The sequence below is a fragment of the Bos grunniens genome, chromosome 2 (assembly GCF_055505025.1).
Source record: "Bos grunniens cultivar Pamir isolate PY7600 chromosome 2, Bosgru_T2T1.0, whole genome shotgun sequence".
In the NCBI taxonomy this organism is placed as follows: Eukaryota; Metazoa; Chordata; class Mammalia; order Artiodactyla; family Bovidae; genus Bos; species Bos grunniens.
The window spans coordinates 72,133,746-72,153,711 of NC_141166.1; the positions used below are offsets into that span (position 1 = coordinate 72,133,746).

The 19,966-nt window shown below is 38.5% G+C and overlaps 1 protein-coding gene across 16 annotated transcripts in view; it reads right to left on the reverse strand.

Moving 5' to 3' along the window:
• The window catches only part of NCKAP5 (NCK associated protein 5), a 1,217,724-nt gene that overhangs the window by 207,129 nt on the left and 990,629 nt on the right, over positions 1–19,966 (reverse strand). For all 16 annotated transcript variants that reach the window (XM_086350084.1, XM_086350120.1, XM_086350141.1 and 13 more), the window contains one exon: positions 13,724–13,843. In XM_086350084.1, coding sequence (XP_086206210.1) covers positions 13,724–13,843 — 120 coding nt within the window. The remainder of the gene's footprint in view (positions 1–13,723; positions 13,844–19,966) is intronic.

Here is a 19,966-nt window from a genome sequence, read left to right on the forward strand (position 1 = left end):
TTCTTAAAATGTCTAAATCTACGGTAAAATCTAACAAGCATTTCCATATGGTCACATGTGGCGGGAGCTGGCAGCTGGGTACACAGCTTCCCTTGCTTATCCCTTTACCTGGCTGAGCCCTTTAAAGCATTTCCATTTGCAATGTTGCTTTTAGAACATTAGATTTTTCATTGTTTCAGGTGACAGGTGGTTTATGAAGAGCTATCCATGTACTCTTAAAAGCAATTAATACATATTCGGTATATGTCTAGCTTTAAGATGAGACAAAGAACAGGAAGCCAGGTGCCTTCTATTAAGTGACTTAGCTTTTGGGGTAGGGGCTTTGGGCGGGAGAGATAAGAATCCACATTCATTAAACTATATGAAACATCAGTCCCTCATCCAAGACACATGGTGTACAAGCAATTCCAAGAGGGAAACCACATATGAGGTCCCATTGGAATCAGGAAGACATAAAACTACAGCAAAACCCAAACCCCAAACTAAACCAAACAACAATAAAACTAGAATGCACTTAGAAGGAGAAATAAGTCCCCCTGGTTGTCCTGACATATCTAAACAAAATATTGCAAAGCCTGCCTTCTTCATCTTAAGTGGACAGTGACCTGAGGACCATTCTCCCTCCCTTCTCTTCTTGTTCCCCTCATGGTCACTTTCTTTGTGAAGCCATCTCCTTTTATGTCCTCTGTTGCGAAGCCTTAACATTCATCCCAGAGGTTCACTCAGTGCACTCAACATTTAGTGAAGCTCACTTTATTAGAATTTTTGCACTGATAGTGTTCAGAGGCCAGTAAGTCAAGGCCTTTGTCCTTATGAAAATAAAAGCCAAAGCAAGCAAGTACAGAGTAGGAATCAACCCTCACTTCCTTATAACAGGCTATGTGTACCCTCAACAATAATGTGGACAGGAAGCACACCATGACACATAAACCAGTAAGCGTGAGTATTGCATCAAAGAGCAAAAGTAAAAAACATCCCTCAAATGATTTGGGAACGAAGAACAAACATGCAAGAAAAAAAAAAATATACGGTGTATTATAAAGAAACATTTAAATATAGATTGGGACCTGGTAAGCCAGGTATGTGTAGGAGATTGGGGGGCAGGGTGGTTATTCCAGGACCACTTTCAAAGCATATTGATTCAGAAACAGGACTGAAAGGATGCCTTCACATATTTGCACAGGCTGTTCCTTCTGGCTGGCATTTATACTCTCCCTTATCCACCTAATAAACTCCTATTCATTTGTTTTGAGGCACATGGATGCATTATTTCCTTTGCTAGGTTTTCTCCAGGTACCTCGTCCAATAGAGGTGCCCCCTACTCTGCCCATCCCCAGCCTCCATAGACTCTCATATGCCCCTCACCGTATCACTCTGTTCTTTCCATGGCACTTGCAGACTGAACTGTTGAGAAACACATTTTACCGCTGAATCCCCAAAACTAGCAAACTCTTGATGTTCCGAACTGGTTAACTGAATAAAGAGGAGTGGCAGCGGGTGGGATAAGGGTGGGTAGAAGAGCATTTTGAATGGAGGAATGACATACAAAATGGAACAGTTGAAGGAAAACCTATGTCATGCTCTGTCGAGTGAGAATGTTTCTGCTTGGCTAGAGTAGAGAATTTGTGTCAGGGAAAAAAAGAAAAATGAGGTTGTTGAGGGTAAAGCAAGTCCATAGAGGGCCTTGGATGCATTGTGAAGAGGAGAAAATCACATAGTGCCATAACCCTGAAGATTCTTTCTCGTCTCCTCTGCTGCTCTTAACTTGATTCCAAACCAACCTCTTGTGGAGCATCTCATCATTTCAAGCCCTGCCCTGCAGGAGCTGCGTGGTCTTTCAAAGTGTCCCTTCATTCTCAGAGAGGCCACTTTCTGCGCCTCAGACAAGTTAACATCCTTTGCAGGGCTCAGTGTGTAAGACAGGATCTCTGCTGCACATTCTGTGTTTTCATGCTGACAGGTGTCCATAATGAAGCCAGCATGGTCCTTCTGATCATGCCGGCCGACAGACCACTGCTGGTGGGCACTCCGCCATCTGGACCCTGACAGTCCTCAGCATCCCTGAAGCATCACCACACTGCTCCACCTGCTGTTCTGTGGGTCTACAGGGCAGGGCTTGGAGGCTGCCTCTGTGACCAGCACACAAGCAGCTCAAGGTCAGAAACTCATAAGGCAAAGCTACAACCTAGCAGTATGGGAAACCAGGTAGCTGTGCTAAACTTGTATGGCTGTCCCTGCCTCTTCTCTTCACTCCCTCATGGCTTGTGTCTTAAGAGAGGCACAGGTCAATCAACATGAAACCCTTCCATAACCAGAACTCAGACCCACTGTTCCATCCTTCACCCAATCCCTCACTCACTCACCTACTCCTCCCATATTTCTGTCCATATCATTCTAATGTCCCCTTGATGACTTCTACTTTTCATCTCACTTTATTGTCCATATTTTGAAAGTACCCAAGAGATAGATAGGTAGATCTTTTGAAAAGCAAAATGCATGCATGCTAAGTCACTGCAGTTCTGTCTGACCCTTTGTGAACCTATGGATTCTAGCCTACTAGGCTCCTCCATCCATGGGATTCTCCCAGCAAGAATCCTGGAGTGAGTTGCCACGCCCTCTTCCAGGGGATCTTCCCCACCCAGGGATTGACCCCACATCTTTTATGTCTCCTGCATTGGCAGGCAGGTTCTTTACTACCAGCTCCACGTGGAAAGTCCCATAAAGGAAAATAAATACATTTTAAAATGTTTAACATGACTAGCATTTCCCAATTTCTCTGAATGGCCAAATACCTAGAGGAGATGGCTTTGGGCTGGCTGTTTGATGGTTCAGTTCTGGGTACTTCTGTGAGGCTGTGTTCATTTTGCAATGGCAAGTTCTAAGGTAACAAAGAATATAAATGCCTAACAAAGTCTCTGCTTCTCAGAAACTAAAAATTAAGGATTAAAAATATGAGTTGGGTACCTAGGTACAAGGGATTGATACAAAAATATACATAAGTGGACAGAAAAAGGCATGGTCTTTGAATCAAGAAAATCATAGTTTTATTGTGGTTAGAAGCCTCTCCCTCAAGGGTGGTATCATCAAGATGGTGACACAAGTCATTCCTGAATTTAGTCCCTCTCACAAGAAGATCAGCTAGTAACACCAACATAGGTGAGACACACCCGTGAAAGTCCCAAAAGATGGAGGTAAGATGGAAGCTCCCCTCTAGACCACAGAGATTGAGAAGGCCCTCATTAGAAGGGTAAGAGTAATGGCTATATACTGATCCCGTCACCCCTTCCCCGGAAGCACAGCAGCACACTGAGAGGCCCCCGGGGCCTGTGGTTTCTCCAGTGAGATACAAAAAACCCAAGGTGCACAGCATTGTGAGTCACTCCCTTGGAGGCACAGTTGGGTCTCAGCCCACGGCTATCACATCGTGGGGCTGGGGCGGGAGATGCGGGGAAGGGCTAACAGTAACCAGGACTTGGGTCTTAGCACACCAATTTCCTCTTAATGGTGGAGGAGGAGATCCCAGCCAGTGACTTGGCTCATCTGCAGAGCCTAGCTGGTGACCTCATCTGGCCAGAGTGCTTGATGCAGAATTCTGCCTAGTCTGATCCCCAAACAACAAGCTGTGCTGGTCTTGAGGCCTGTTCTGCTGCACCACCAGGCAGGGAAGCAGGCTCCTACTGTTAAGAATAGCCCTCAGTTATACCTGATCAGGAAGCATAACCAGAGCACCTGGAAGGCTGAGTGCCCTACGTTCTAGCTGCACTTGCAGGGACGCCTGAGTAGAAAAGCCAGCCAATAGTTCTGTCCATCCACAGAACCAATCAGTGGCTCTGCCTGACCAGGGAGCTCAGGGAATAGTTTTGCCTGACCTTGGTTCCCCAGGCAGTGAGAGATACCAGCTGTTCCATAGCCTTCGCCAGGTTGGGAAGCAATTGTTACTATACCTCTTAACTACTGAGTATAATACCAAACTAGGAATCCTGACAGCAAATATAAGCAACTATGGAGCCCATTCTACAGCTGCACTTGAGCAAGAACCAAACCAGCAGTTCTAGTCAACTATTCCCAATCAGTGGCACTCCTGAACTCAGGACTCAGGCAGTGGCTTCATCCAAATAGAGACCCTGAGAGCAAGCTCCATTAGTCCAAGGATGCTACCAGCTGACCTGTCAGAATCTCAAGATGAACTGGCAGATGGACTGCCTCTGACTAAAAGTGAAAGAAAGTGTCAGTCGCTCAGTCATGTCTGACTCTTTGTGACCCCATGGTCTATCCATGGAATTCTCCAGACAAGAACACTGGAGTGGATTGCCATTTGCTTCTCCAGGGGGTCTTCCTGATCCAGGGATCAAACCCAGTTCTCCTGCATTGCAAGCAGATTCTTTACCATCTGAGCTACCAGGGAAGCCCTCTAACCAAGGGAATCTATAAAGTCTGTAAGTGGAAACTGCTTTCTTAAATATACAGATACCAATGCAAAGAGTCAAAGATCACAAAGAATCAGGTAAACATGATGCCATCAAAAGAAACTAATAAAGCTCTAAAAACTAACCTTGAAGAAATAGAGATCTATTATGTACTGCCTGACAAAACATTCTGAATAATCCTCTTAAAGAAGTTTAGTAAACTACAAGGTCACACAGGCAACTAAATAAAATTTGGAAAATAATGAATAAACAAAATGAGAAGTTTAACAAGGAAACAGAAACCATCCAAAAAAACCAAACAGAAATTCTGTAACTGAAGAATACAGTCTAAACTGAAAAATTCAATAAATAACTTCAACAGCAGACTCAACCAAGCACAAGAATTAGAAAATAGGTCATTTTGAAATTACCCAGTCATTTGAGCAAAAACAAACAAAAAAATCAAAAGAGTATAAAAGTCTATGGGGCTTAGGGGACACACTCAAGAGAAACAATATATTCATTATGGTTAAGGACTGTTTCTGCTATAATGAACCAGTAAAATCTGGAGGAGGTGATGATATATGCAAATGCACAATCAAGAATATCAGAAGTGAGAGAGATAAAGACTTTACTGAACAAACAAAAGCTAATAACCATCACCACTAAACCTGCCTTACAAAAAAAGCTACAGGATGTTCTTCCAGAGGAAATAAAATAATGCTCACTAACATCATAAAGGTGTATGAATGGAGGTATAATACTCACTGGTAACTGTAAGTTATATAACAGTATATACATAGACAAAGTCAGATTATCTAATATTGTGATGGTGTTGCATAGTTTACTGACAACTCTAGATTAAAACTTTTTAAAAAAAGTATGAAAAATAACCATAACTACAATAATTTATTATTGGATACACAATACAAAAATATGTGAACTTTAACACTTATAACCTAAAATGTAACACTTATAACCTAAAATGTGAGAAGGGAGAAGAAAAAGTGTAGAGTTTTATACATGCTATTGAAATTAAGCTGTTATCAGCTTAAAGTAGAATGTAATAAATATATTTTATGTAAGTCTCATGATAACTACAAAGGAAAAATCTGTAGTAGTTATACAAGATTATGATAAACAAAGCATATTGCTACAAAAGTCATTAAATCACAAATTTAATCATAAGAACAAAGGTTTTACAACACAATTAGAAAACAATTAACAAAATGGCAATAATAAATCCTCACCTACCAATAATTACTTTAAATTCAAAGGGATTAAATTCTCCAATCCAAAGACACAGAATGAAAATTTTAAAAAAAGTTAATAATATGCTATTTACAAGAAACTTACCTTAGCTTTAACTACACACATACTGAAAGTGAAGGGATATAATAAGATATTTCAAGCAAATGGTAAGAAAGCAGGGTTAACTATACTTATATCAGACAAAACAGAGTTGAAACTACAAATGTCCAGAAGAGACTAAGCAGGTCATAATATAATCATAAAGGAGTCAATCAATCAACAATATATGACAATTATAAATATTTATGCACATGGTATTGAAGCATCTAAATATATGAAGCAAATACTAAAAGGAGTAAAAGGAAAAATAAACAGCAATACAGCAATAGTTGGAGACTTTAATATCTTACTTTCACCATTGGATAGGTCATCCTGCAGAGAGAATCCATATGGAAACAGTAAATGTGAATAATACTATAAACCAAACAGACCTAACAAGACACATAGAGAACATTCTATTTAACAACAAAATACACATTCTTCTCAACTGGAAAGATCAATTTCTAGGATAGATCATATGTTGGAACACAAAATGAGTCAGTAAATTTAAAACACTGATATCACACTAAATGTTTTCCAAAAGCAATGATATGAAACTAGAGACCAAAGACAGGAAAAAACAAACAAACAACAACAATAAAAAGAACTCACAAATGCATAAATTAAAATAAAAACAAAACAAAACACATTTCTGAACAACCAATGAACCAAAGAACTGAAAAGAGAAAAAAGTATCTTGAAACAAAAACGGAAACATGACATAAAAAATTATGAGATGCAGTAAAAGAAATTCTAAGAGGGAAGTTTATACTGATAAACACATACATCAGACAAAAGAAAGCTCTCAAATAAATAATTTTGTAGCTTAAGAAACTAGAAAAATAACAAATGAGGCCCAAGAGTAGCAGAAGAGGGACATAATAAAAATTAGAGGAGAAAAACAATAGAAAAGATTAACAAAAGAATAATAAAGATTATCCAGTGAAGAGCTTTTTTTTTTTTTTTTAAAGGATAAATAAAACAGATCAACCCTTAGCTAGGCTAGCTAAGAAAAAAAGAGATGACTCAAGCAAATAACATCATAAACAAAAGAGGAGACATTACAACTTATACATTAGAAATGCAAAAGATCATAAAAGACTACTTTGAACAATGATATACAAATAGCATTTCAATATACTAACAACTAATTATCTGAAAAATAAGCAAAAAAAATCCCATTTACAGTAGTACTGAAAAGAATAAAATACTTAGGAATAAATCTTACCAAGGAGATGTAATATTTCTACAATGAAAACTATAAGACACTACTGAAAGAAACTGAAGATGACACAAATTAGTGGAATGCTTTCTTGAGTTCATAGATTGGAGAAATTAATATCATTAAAATGTCCATACTACTTAAGTCATATATTGATTCAATGCAGCCCTTATCAAGACTCCAGTGGCATTTTTTTTTAAGAAATAGAAAACAAATCCTAAAATTTGTTTGGAATCACAAAAGATGCTACTTGGCAAAGGAGTCCTGAGAAAGAAGAACAGAGCTAGAAGAATAACACTTCCTGATTTAAAATTACATTATAAAGCAATGGAAATCAAAACAGTATGGTACTGGCATAAAAACAGACACAGAGAGCAATGGTATAGAATCAAGAATCCTGAAATAAATCCATGCATGATATGGTCACTAATATCTGACATGGGAGCCAAAAACGCTCAATGGAGAAATGACAAGCTCTTCAATGAATGGTGATGGGAAAACTGGATATTCACATTTAAGAGAATTAAACTAAACCCCTATCATATCATTCATAAAAATTAACTCAAATGGATTAACAACTTAAATATAAGACCTGAAACTACAAAATTCCTACAATAAATCATACAGAAAAAAAAAAAACAAAACCCTCCTGGCCATTGGTCTTGGCAATGATTTTTTGGACATGACACCTAAAGTTTAAGCAACAAAATCAAAAATAAATAAGTGGGACTGTGTCAAACTAAAGAGCTTCTGCACCGCAAAGGAAACCATTAACAAAATAAAAAGACAAACTACAGAATGGGGGAAAATATTTGCAAGTCACATATCTGGTAAGGGGTTAGTATCTAAAGCAAAAAAGGAACTTATATAACTCAAAAGCAAAATATCGAAGCCAATTAAAAAGTGGGCAAAGGATATAAGTCTTTTTTCAAAGAAAATATTCAAAGAACCAACAGGTACACGGAAAGGTGCTCAACATCACTAATCATTAGTTAAATGCAAATCAAAATCATATGGGTTATCACTTTTCCCCTGTTAGAATGCATTATCAAAAAATAAGAGATAACAGTGCTATTAAGGTTGTGGAGAAAAAATAACCCTGTACACTGTTAGCAGGAATATAAATTGGTATAGCCACAATGGAGAACAGTATGGATACAGAACTACAATATAATCTAACCATTCCAGTTAAGGGCATACACTCAAGAGAAAGGAAATGACTATACCAAAGAAGCAATTATCTGTACATCATGTTAACTTTAGCATTATTTATAAGAGCCAAAATGGGGAAATGGCCAAAGAGGCCAAACTGTCTTCATAGATGGATAAATGAATAGAGAAAATGTGTTATATATGGTATGTATATTTTCAATTCATAAGATATATTTATATATTTTAGAGATATATTTATAAATTTATATATATATAGATATAGATAATAGAACACTATTCAGCCATAAAAATTATGAAATCTTGCCATTTATGACAACATGGATGGACCGGGAGGACATTATACTAAGTGAAATAATTTGGACAGACAGTAAAAATTGCATGATCTCACTTATACATAGAATTAAAAAAAAAAAACAACTCATTGAGAGAACAGATTCGTGGGGGATGGGGAGTTGGGGAAACTGTTCTGGAGATTTAATGTATAGCATGGTGACCATAGTTAATAATACTATACTGCATATTTGAAATCTAGGAAATCTTAAAAGCCGTCATCACAAGAAAAAAAAATCTGTACATAGTGAGAGATGTTAATTAGATTTATTGTAATGTCTGTTTTGCAATATACACACATATCAAATCATTATACTGTATACCTTAAACATATACAATGTTATATGTCAGTTATACCTCAATTAAACTAGAAGAATAAAGGCAATTAGATTGTTGCATACAAAAAAACAAACAAAAAGAAACCCACCACTCCCAACATACACAAAATTAAATTCCATTGAAATATACTGAATTAAGATTAAGCCATCAAAGCATACACTGAATATGTATTATGAATGATATTGTGGGTGGGTAAAATGCTACATTCAGCATAGCTACTACCCTCAAGGAGATTTCTATTTAGGTGAAATAAAAGTTAACATGACATCCCGAGTTATGGGGGCTCCACTGTGTGACCTCCACCATCAGTACCATGAGAGACTAGGATTCTATAACTGTATACAGGACAATGAATGAACTGCTTATACTGTGGTATAGATTACCAGTACTATGGAAGCTCCAGCAGAGAAGTTCAGTGAGGACCACCATGACTCTGGAAGGCCCCTGAATGGCAGGGGAATTAGACTGGTTCTTAGAAAGCAGGGTTCATTGCTTAAGGACAGGTGGAGAGGTGAGTGTGTTGTGTTGTGTAGTGTCCTGTCAAATAAGACTCTTGGAGAGATTTACACTTTGAAAATAAATTCAGGGAAGGAAAAATATATCAGAAGCACAAGAAGAATTTTAAAATTGTCTCATCTCATCTGAAATAATAATATAAAACAAAACACCAGCAAAAAGAAGTCAATACTCTCAGAAGTGACAGCAAATTTTTACACCGTGGTTCTAAATTGTCAGATTCTCAACTATTTGTGAGAATAATCTACACTATAACATTCTTTGCTTTCTATTTTTGTCCAAAGATATGAGTATAGGATCCTTTGAAATATCAGATAAAAAGGAAAAGAAAAAAAAAAAAGAAAACTGTGTTAGGCAGAAAATATGAGAATAATGTCCTATCAATATAACAATAACACAGGTGTCCAAAAGAAGACAGGGCAGAATACACAAGAGAGGGGAAAGTTGTGAATGCCACGAAGCAAGAGGCTTTCAGAAATGTGTAAACATGGTAGGCTCCTTACTGTGATTATACTGCAGAAGCCCTCTGATCTGACTTGATCACAAGTGGGCCGGTTAATCGAAATGTCAGAGTACAGCATCAGAAAATGATCCTCATGTCCATCTGTGTTCCATGCAAAAGGAGCACAGATGGGAAGGGAAAGGGAGCACCTAGACCCAGACCATGGACTTAAATCTCCACTCTGTCCGTTACCGCTGGGTGACGGAGGCTCTTTGTGCCTAAGTGTCCCCATCTGTAAAATGGGTACAGACACAGTGCCTACCTCACAGGACTACAATGGAGAGTACACTGATGAACACTGTAAGGGTTGGAGAACAGTATTTGACATCATAAGCATTATGTGCTTGTTAAATAACATTCTTTTTTTAATAGGGCCAAGGCTGCTGCTTTTCCAGGGGTCCTGTTATTAGATCTTCCAATGTCTTTTTTGGCATCAAACACATGCTAGGTTTTGTTTTTCTTAACAGTGGAACAAGAACTTAAAACCACTTGAGAAGCAACCTGCATGCAGCATGCCTCTACATTTAATATAACTCCTCTTCTCTCACAATTTTTTTTTATTTTTGCATTAGACACAAATATTATTTGATCCCACTCTTTTAGAGATATGCCTTTATATGCTTTTGAAGCATTCAACTTTGTTTTATAGAAACAGTCCTTTTTGCACCACATTTCATTGGTTTATAATGTACTTAAAATCACATAATTACCAAGACAAATGATAGTCATGTGAGAATGAGTTACAAACATAACTTATTCATAACTCAACTGGTCAGAGAAGTAAGTATTCTTGGTAGAGAGCTCCCTGCTAGTTCAATAAATTGAGAGTGTTATTTAATATGATTTGTAAGTGGCAAAGGTGAGCATTATTTAATCTGACCAGTAAGTTTGAATAAAGTTAGAGACTCCAATTCCATTAAGAATGCTACTTTTGGATTTTATTTGCTATACCAGTTTCTTAATTCATCAGAATTAAAAAAAAATTCTTTTAATATAAAGGAACTTCTTAATCTGATTTGTTACTGTCCATAGTCCGAGAGATGCTTTACTGTAAACTGGAACCATCAGAGAAGTTTATGGCCATTCTTAAGATTTAAATTTCAGGTTAGGCTTCTTTTCTTTCCTATCACCAACCTGGTTCTCTTTGTAAGTTTCCAAGAATCTGACAATTAGCCCTTAGAACTAACCCTTTTTATTCCTCCTATATCAGAATATGCTAAATAATATCCAGGTAACCCTCTCATTCTCTATTTTCGAGGGACAAAGAATTAACTATTTTTATAAATTATTTTCTTTTCCACTACTTACAATGTATCTACTAAACTCACAATGTGTTCAACAATCTTCTTTCTGTATCTCTCTTTAGGTAGCTACTTAGATTACACAGAATCATTAGGCTGTATTCAGCAGATGACAATTAATGCAGTTTTTTAAGATAGGATGAAAAATTGTACTGAACCTGTAGTCCATGGGCAGAACCTAAAACATCTATCATACTCAGGACTAGGCATACTGATGGATTTGCTGCACTCACCAGCCATGCCCTCCAACAGAGTGGGCTGGACCAGCATGGTGCATAGTTCCAAAGCATCCACACAGACAGGAAACATTCAGAAGAGGCAGGGGTGGAAACCTCTCTTCAGCATATGTAAAGTAACTCTCCAGCTTTCAGAATGAATCTGGGTCATTTATTTCAATCAACAAATAATTACAGAGCTTCCACGGGTGCTATGCAAAACAAACTCAAATTGCTTCTACTTTAGCCCATGCTCCATGATACGCATTTATGCCATCAGAAAGAAAAAAAAAAAAAAATCACAGGTCACATGAGGAACAGACCACCTGAAAAGCCAGCAATGATTATGATGTTCTTACATGTTAGAAGCAGGCATCACCCTTATCATTCTACCTGCAGAACTACTAATATTGTCAGCTCATCTTTGACAAATTTCATTTAAATTAGAATGGCTCCTGGAAAGGAGATCCATTTGGGGAGAAACAGTGGTAAGGCTGCAGTCCATGGGGTCGCTAGGAGTCGGACACGACTGAGCGACTTCACTTTCACTTTTCACTTTCATGCATTGGAGAAGGAAATGGCAACCCACTCCAGTGTTCTTGCCTGGAGAATCCCAGGGACGGGGGAGCCTGGTGGGCTGCCATCTCTGGGGTCGCACAGAGTTGGACATGACTGAAGCGACTTAGCAGCAGCAGCAGCAGCAGCAGTGTGTTGGCGGAAAACACCCAATGAATAAATACTGAGTTCTGTTGTTAGAACAAACACCATCCTCTGCTATTTGGATGCGTATTTAAGAACTTTGTGACAGCTAATGAAAACAAACCATCGTGATTCATAAGCAGGGACTAGAGATCCTTACAAGTTATTCCAGAAAAGCCTCAAGTTAAAACAGGCAAAACAGAAAAACTCATGAACGTGCAACAGCTGTTAGAAGTAATTACAATATTGGATCTTGATTATAAGAGAGCAAATGAGATACAACTTTTTACAGATCCAAGATTCTCTCTGACCAACATTTATCGTGACTCAGATCAGGAAACAGAATAGAGAGAGATGATTTTTTTCCACACAATTTGCGACCCATAAATTATGAATTAAGCACTAATAGATAAAGCAGAGAGAAAATTAAGACATGAGATCTATTTTACAATTCAGAGAGCTCTTTTCATTTGTGTGGGGGGTGGATTACATTTTGAAGAGAGGCTTTACCAAACATCTTTCTTTCTCTGACATGAACTACAATTTCTCATTATTTCCCTGAGGAGTCAGGTGAAGATGTTTGTGTCAAAGTTCAGAGGGTAAATTAGCAACACTGTCTCAACCATTTGGAAACATGCTGAACTTTCTAGATGACAGAAATGTTCTATACAAACACTGTCTAATATGGTAGCTGCTGGTCATGTGTGGCTTTTCAACACTTGCAATCTGACGAGTCTGACATAGAAACTTAAATTTAGAATTTCAATAGTGCCATTTGGCTAGTGGCTACAGTACTGGACAGGCTAGTCTAGAACATATCTCTTTCTCCTTCCCCTTAGCCAATTAGACCAGGCAGCTGGGGTTTATCCTTCACACACTGTACACTGTCCCTGTGAAACCCCACACACTCCATGCCAGCTTGGTCTCAAAAGGGCTCTGAGCGAGGCTCATTGGAGCTTGTTTGACAAATACGCACATTAAGAGGATTTTTTTAAAAAATAGGCAATGGCAAATATCAGCTTTCTAGACCCCTCTGCCAATCCATGTGTCTTCCTGCACTCAAATATATTTTCTAGCGCTTTCTCAGGGACAGCTTCAAAATGATTCAAATGGTCTGACTTTCCATGAGTTTGCCTGTTATAAAAGCAACTGAAAGAGTTCGGTGAGAACACTTAGACAAAGAGAACCTGTAAAATACTGAGGCAGAGTGGAGGAAGTCTTAGCTTGTGAGGAGGCAGGCTGCCTAGAGAGAGATATGAAAGCACAGCAAACCTTAGCTGTTTCTTTTAATTACAGAGTGTTTGAAATAAAGAAATGCTCTTTGGCCATTACATAAAACTCTGCCTTGCTCATCATGGAGTGCAAACGTACTAATACTGGTTCCCAAAGCAATCAATTATTTTCTGACTCCATTTCCCAGTTTCACTGAGTTAACCAGATGATACCTCTGATTGTTTCCTTTTACCTGTTTATTGTTTGTTGATGCATTCCTTTACGAGTCAGAAATTTAAGAGATGTTCAAATTTTAATGACACCCCTTGAGTGGGGAGAAAATGGATATTCTGAGGCAGTATGTCTTGCCCATGAAGACAGTGGTAACTCCTGAACTTAAGGCACTTCTTGTCAATAGCATTTCAGTAGCGAAGACTGTTTTCCACAAAAACACATACCTGGAGGAGGAGATCAGAAGTTGGTCTGACTCGCTGTTGGAAAAGGATGCTTAGCGTTCGATTCTGTTGTTCCAAATCAAACACTCTTGTTTTCAACTTTACACATTCCTCCCTGAGATCCTGCAAAAAACACATTGAAGGGAAAAAAAAAAGTCTATAATTGAAAGATAGCTTTGCATATTATAACCATATTTCATCAGCTATTTCAAACACATTAGTAATAAATACTATTTTTAGCCTTCAAATCCCCAGAAATAAATCACACATAATGTTTTCTTCCACAGCCCATTGTCTGATAGAATTATTAAGTTCAGGAAAGCCAATATAAAACAACAACAACAACAACAAAACAGCACCTTGAAATCAGAAATGCATTAATCTAGCATGCTATTTTTAAAAATGGTAAATCTCAGCGATATAAAGTCAATTTAAGCTTCCACCTATATATTTGGCCTTTCACTGTCTTCATGAAAGCAATCATCAAGCACAAGCCGCAAGGACAGTGCTGTTTTTGCAGTGAATAGAGATTTGATGACCTAAAGAAACTGTCACTTTTGACGGAGCCCTTCGCTGCCATTTGTGGAAACGAGCTGAAACCCTCAACGCGGTTGCTAATCGAGTCAGTGATGCGTTTAGATGGAGTGAAGCAACTGTGAAGTGAGGGCTTACAAGGCCGCTTGAACTTTCCCATCCTCTATACTTGCGGATTTTCATATCGTTTGGGGTGTTCTGGTCTTAGTGCTGGGGAAGGAGTGGAAGAACCATACCTCGGCATCCCCTTAGAGCAGCTCTTCTGAGTAATAGTTAAAACATCACCGAGAACTCTCCCCCAGCTTTCATGAGGGGAGCTGAGAAAACGGAGCTTTAGGATTCTCTGGAATCCCATGGAGCTTCTTTCCAAACAAACTTACAATAAAGATACTTGTACTGACATGTCTACATCCTCCGAAGAGGTTCAAGAAAGACCAGGTAGAATAAAGCCCCAAGGCAAGGTTCTTCAAAAGCTGACCCTTTTCTGTATTTCAAACTTTATCTTACACTATTTCATGATTTTTTTTTTTTTACAGGCTTCTGCTCTTACCATGTGAAGAACAAGGGTCTGCTTGTTCTCGAAAGTGCCATGCATTCTGACACCATCCTTCCTGCCTCACCTCCCTCTGGCTTCTCATCCACCTCCTCATTCTTCCAGTCCAAGTGACATCCAGCTCAAATTCTGTCTCCTTCCTGATGCTTTAATCTGGCATCCTCCACTTTTATCTGCTCCCTTTTCTGAACTCCAGTAAGCCCTCAATGCTTCTTCTGTGACATTTAGTTAATGTCACAGGCTGCTTTGTGTTGACTTTCTTTCATGGTTTGGACTTAATGTTGTCGATTAGGTAACATGTTCCTCAAAAAGCATAAGAAGATACAGAAACAGCAGCATGAGCATACTGTCTGACACTTTTCTTGCATCATCTAGTACAGTACCCCACAGAGTAGTAGGAGCTTAGTAAACTTGTGTGATTATGTTGTTAAAGGGGAAGATTATGGTGAATTCTTTTACTCTCTAGTGATGGTGGGATATACTACTAGTTTATCCATCTATATATTCTAATGTGGGGCAACTGCAGGTTGGGCAGCTAAGATCTTACTTAAGGCTCTGCAAGCAAGACAAAGTGCCAGCCCACAGCTCTGCTCCCCAGAGTCATAGAGATTAGTAGGTGTGTGCCATACATAACCATGTGGCAACCTGAGTGTGCAGCTAGAGAGAGATCTATTAGCATCTTCCAAGGCTTTACCTGAGGTCCATCATCATTTCCAGGCTTATCCAATTCATTTACAGAAGGCAAAGAGACAGGGCATGGCATAATAGCTCAATGCGCAGCTTATACTCCCCTCACATTTTTAGGTAAATAGGAAGCCTATGCTTAGGATGTTTTCAACTGATTGCTGCCTACTAATGAAGAGCAAAGCAAAGGAACATCATGTCAGAGCAAGGCACCCAGGTATAAGCTCTAGGAAGGCAGTGTCTATAAATTAGGGGCAGTGGGTGTGAACACCCATAAACATGCATGCCACTTGGCAGAGGCTCTTTTGGAGGCCTAGGCACTGCTCAAATTAAAAGGCTAGATTTGTTGTCTTTATTTAGAATTCAACCTCTGTGTTTCACTTATGCTAATTTTTGCTCTTAACATGTATATAACACTCCCTGCTCCCAAACACTAATTGTTTTCACTACTGCTAATTAAGCAATTAATAAAACTTGACTGTGAGGTAAATAAATATTAATAGTACCTATTGGGTGGGAAAACACAATCATTCTCACTTGCAGGGGGAGGGGTGGAGACAGAAGCATATGAGTGTGGATTTGCAAGGAGAAAGGAGACTTGTAAGGAATACCAGCAACTGTTTTTAGCAGCAAAACTGAAAATAACTTGAAAAGATCTCTTCAGATGAGTTTAAAAAAAAAAAAAAAAGAAGGGGAAAAAATCAATATATTCTATAACGAGTTTTTGTACCAGTGCCCAAATTTCCATGGCCATTACTATTACTTAAGGCAGTAAAAGTTCATTAGCAGGAACACAATTTATTAACCTTGAGAACCATTTATCACTCTTGGCTTATCTAGATCAGTACACAGAAGAGGGGAAAACAAAGGGCTTTAGGAATGTGATGCAGGTCTTATCATCACTGACCAATAGACATGAGCTGCAGAGAAAGTTTGTAGATATTAAAGAATATTCTGTGTTGTTCTAACATTCTTCCTTTCTTCACTCAAGCTGTGGATGGTAAATGATGCCAGACAGCTCTCACTCCAAGAAACTGTAATCAAAACCATGTGGGTGCCCGTGCGCACACACATAAGTCAACCAGACTGGAAAGATGGAAAGAGAGAGAGAAAAACAACAATTTTTCTGATGACTACAGTGAGACCTGGGCAGAGAGTGTCAGCTGGCTGTCTTTTCTTCCTCTGGGCTCATAGTGAGAACCCACTGCCATAAAGGCACGTAGGACATCTTGAGGCTGGGTGAAAGGACCATTAATGCTGACTCTGTCGGTTACAGAGACAGGAACTACACTATGCCTCCCAGGAAAGGCATTAGAAACTAAAGAATTTTTCTGTTTAGATGCCAGCCTCTGAGATCATGGCTCCCCATAAGGGCTGGACCATCTGCCCTCACGCACAACCCTTCTTTTTCTCTGACTCCCTAGTACCTCTCAGGTCTCAAGAGAAGGACTCACTAAAAATAAAATATAGGGTTGTGTCTTTTGAAGCAAAAAAAAAAAAAAGGGAATGTGTTGTATAATTCCTATCAAGGCCAGTCCAGGTTCGATGCACGATACTGGATGCTTGGGGCTAGTGCACTGGGACGACCCAGAGAGATGGTATGGGGAGGGAGGAGGGAGGAGGATTCAGGATGGGGAACACATGTATACCTGTGGCAGATTCATTTTGATATTTGGCAAAACTAATACAATTATGTAAATCTTAAAAATAAAATAAAATTAAAAAAAAAAAGAAGTAAACAATGCCAAAGATTTGACTACATTCCGTCTCATGTAAGCAAGTACAGTGGTCTTTGGGTTCAAGGAAATAGCCGGTTTTATTCGTAATCTGCATGCCACTCTCAACTGAAAACAAAGTAAGACATTACAGCTAGATATGTGGGGAAAATATACTGAGCAATGTGGTATACTGGTCTAAAACGGTCCTGTGTACCTTAATGATCCCAAGCCACAACTTCCCTGGAGGACCCACACACAGCACTTCTAACAAGTTTCCTCTGTGCTTGGGGCTGAACGAGATTCTGGATTCACTGCTATGTAGTAGCTATGGAGTATGGTTACTTTATGCACTTAGAGCAAAACCATTACCAGCTCCAGGCTAAAGGAAAGTTAGGAAAATGTTGGTTGCTTAGAAGCTTGATGTATACTGATATTACCACTAGATTATTGTTCAAAACTATTAAAATTTTATTTTATCATGTAAAATGCTACTATATTGGTATAACTATTTCAGAGGTAGTATGTATTATGGGAATACACTGGATTGAGAGTTAAGGGGCCTGGACTCTGGTCCTTATTACCCACACAGTCTTGAGGAAGTTACTTACTCTGGTTATGCCTCAAGTTTCCTCATCTGTAAATGGAGTTACTGCACAAAATCAGGCTTTCAACACAAGGGATGCCTCAGCTGCTTTATGAGATGGCTTGTCAAGGGCCGCCACCTCAATCCTTCCCTGAGACTTACTGGACACCACATCCACCAGCCGCTCCTTGTCACAATCCTTTTCAGTGTCTGTCACTCATATCCCTATCTCTTCTAAGAATGCTAATACTTCAGCTAAAAAAAAAAAAAGCCATTGCTGTAAAAGATTGTTCACATCTCAGACCAACCAAGGGCCTCAACATCAAACACATAAAACAGTGAGACAGGTAACATAATTGTATCACAGCATCAGGCCAGTTCTAATCAATGGGAAGTGCTGAGTCTTGTGGCAAACCGAATACTGGAAGCCTTCATCCGAAAGGCATTCGGATTAAAACACTTTTAATCTGAGTGATGGCTAAACAGTTTATGTAATTACAGTAAATTGAGCCTATTATCAAAGCTAGTTGACAAGCTCAAGATTAAATGTTCACTAAGGTCCCTGGCAGTTGGGAAATTCTATCATCCAAAAATAAGACTGATTCTGAGAAAGCTCGATTTGGAAAGAGCTCCAAATTTACAGTCATTTTTGACTCCAAGCAAGTCAGATCCTGGATGTCCTTGCTAGCAAGGGCTGGCAATGCTTCCAAAAGTTTTAAGAAATCCACCTGTGACGTTGCCCCTTTATTTCTTGCAATCGTATGTGACTAATGATTGGATTTCAACCCATCTGTTGAATTTCACAGTGTTTCCCTGCTTGCTGAACTACAGTGGGGAAAACATGAAGTGACTGAAAGGGATTGTGGAGGCTGAATGGTGCAAAGGATAAAGGCATGGAGTATGAATGCAATAACCCCAGGTTAACATGTGGGCTTTGCCACTTGTAGCAACTGGAACCATGGGGAAATTATCGTCATCATCCTACTCACAAGACTGTGGTGAAAACCAAATGATTTTGTGCATTTAAAGTGCTAGACGTGGAGTCTGATTCCTTGTAAGTGCGCAGTAAATATAAACAGACTCTAAGGAAACCAGATCCTACACACATCATTGCTAGAAAGGTGGACCCAGATGGCCCAACTGCTCTTTCTACAAGGGAAATACAGAGGAGTTGGGAGTTCTTTTAGTTTAAAGCTCCAAAATTGTGTTGTGCTTCTATCTGGATGGCTATTTTGCTAGATTTCACCATGTAAGAGTCTTAATTCTTATTGGAAAATTTAAAACATACCATTAATATTTGGTTATTTTAAAGAACATGAAGATAAGACCGAGGTTGTTGATATACTGTAAAATAACTAGAGGGAAAAATGCCTTTCTTCCAACTTTGTGTTAGTGGCAAAAAATAAAAAATTAAAAAAAGAACATAGAAGAGTTAAATTTTCAGTGTGTATAATTGTCTTAATGAAGACAAAATATATTTCAGACAAAAATATGAGTTTGGCTCAGATTACTGATTGCACTTACAGGCTTGTACCTATGATTTGGAGCCATAATTGGAATTGAGCTGTGTTAAATATTGTCACTTTAACATTATTGATCTAAAGGAGGAACAGTCAGCTCTCTTAAGAAAACCTGTAGATTTTTGAGATAAACTGAATTACTTTACTAGGACATGATATATATCAATACATTTAACAGAAACTGCTAAATTTATAGAAATAATTTTTTTTCCTATCAGTACTTAGAAAGGAAATATACTCTGTGACTTCAAGATACTTATCAGGGCCAATGCACAGTATGCCAGCAAAATACTTTTTTGGTTGCTGAGGGAGGAACAGAAGTCATGGGAGATTTGCCTTTGTGTCACAACAAATGATATATTCCATAACTGTATGGTTATGACTATAATTTCACCTCAAGGATTTGTGTGTGTGTATGTGTGTGTGACTTAGATAATTCACTCAAGATTTCTGTTTTTCACTCTGTATCAGCTACAACACTCTTTGGTTTCTCATCTGCTTTTGGAGTACATCTTATTTCCCATATTGTGCTCTTAATTAAAAAGAAATTTTAGTCTTTTTGTAGCAATTTTACAGTCTCTATAAAAACTGGGAGGCGCACGTTTCTGCAGAACATGATTCTTCTGGACTCTCCGAAAGCTCTGGCATCTTTTC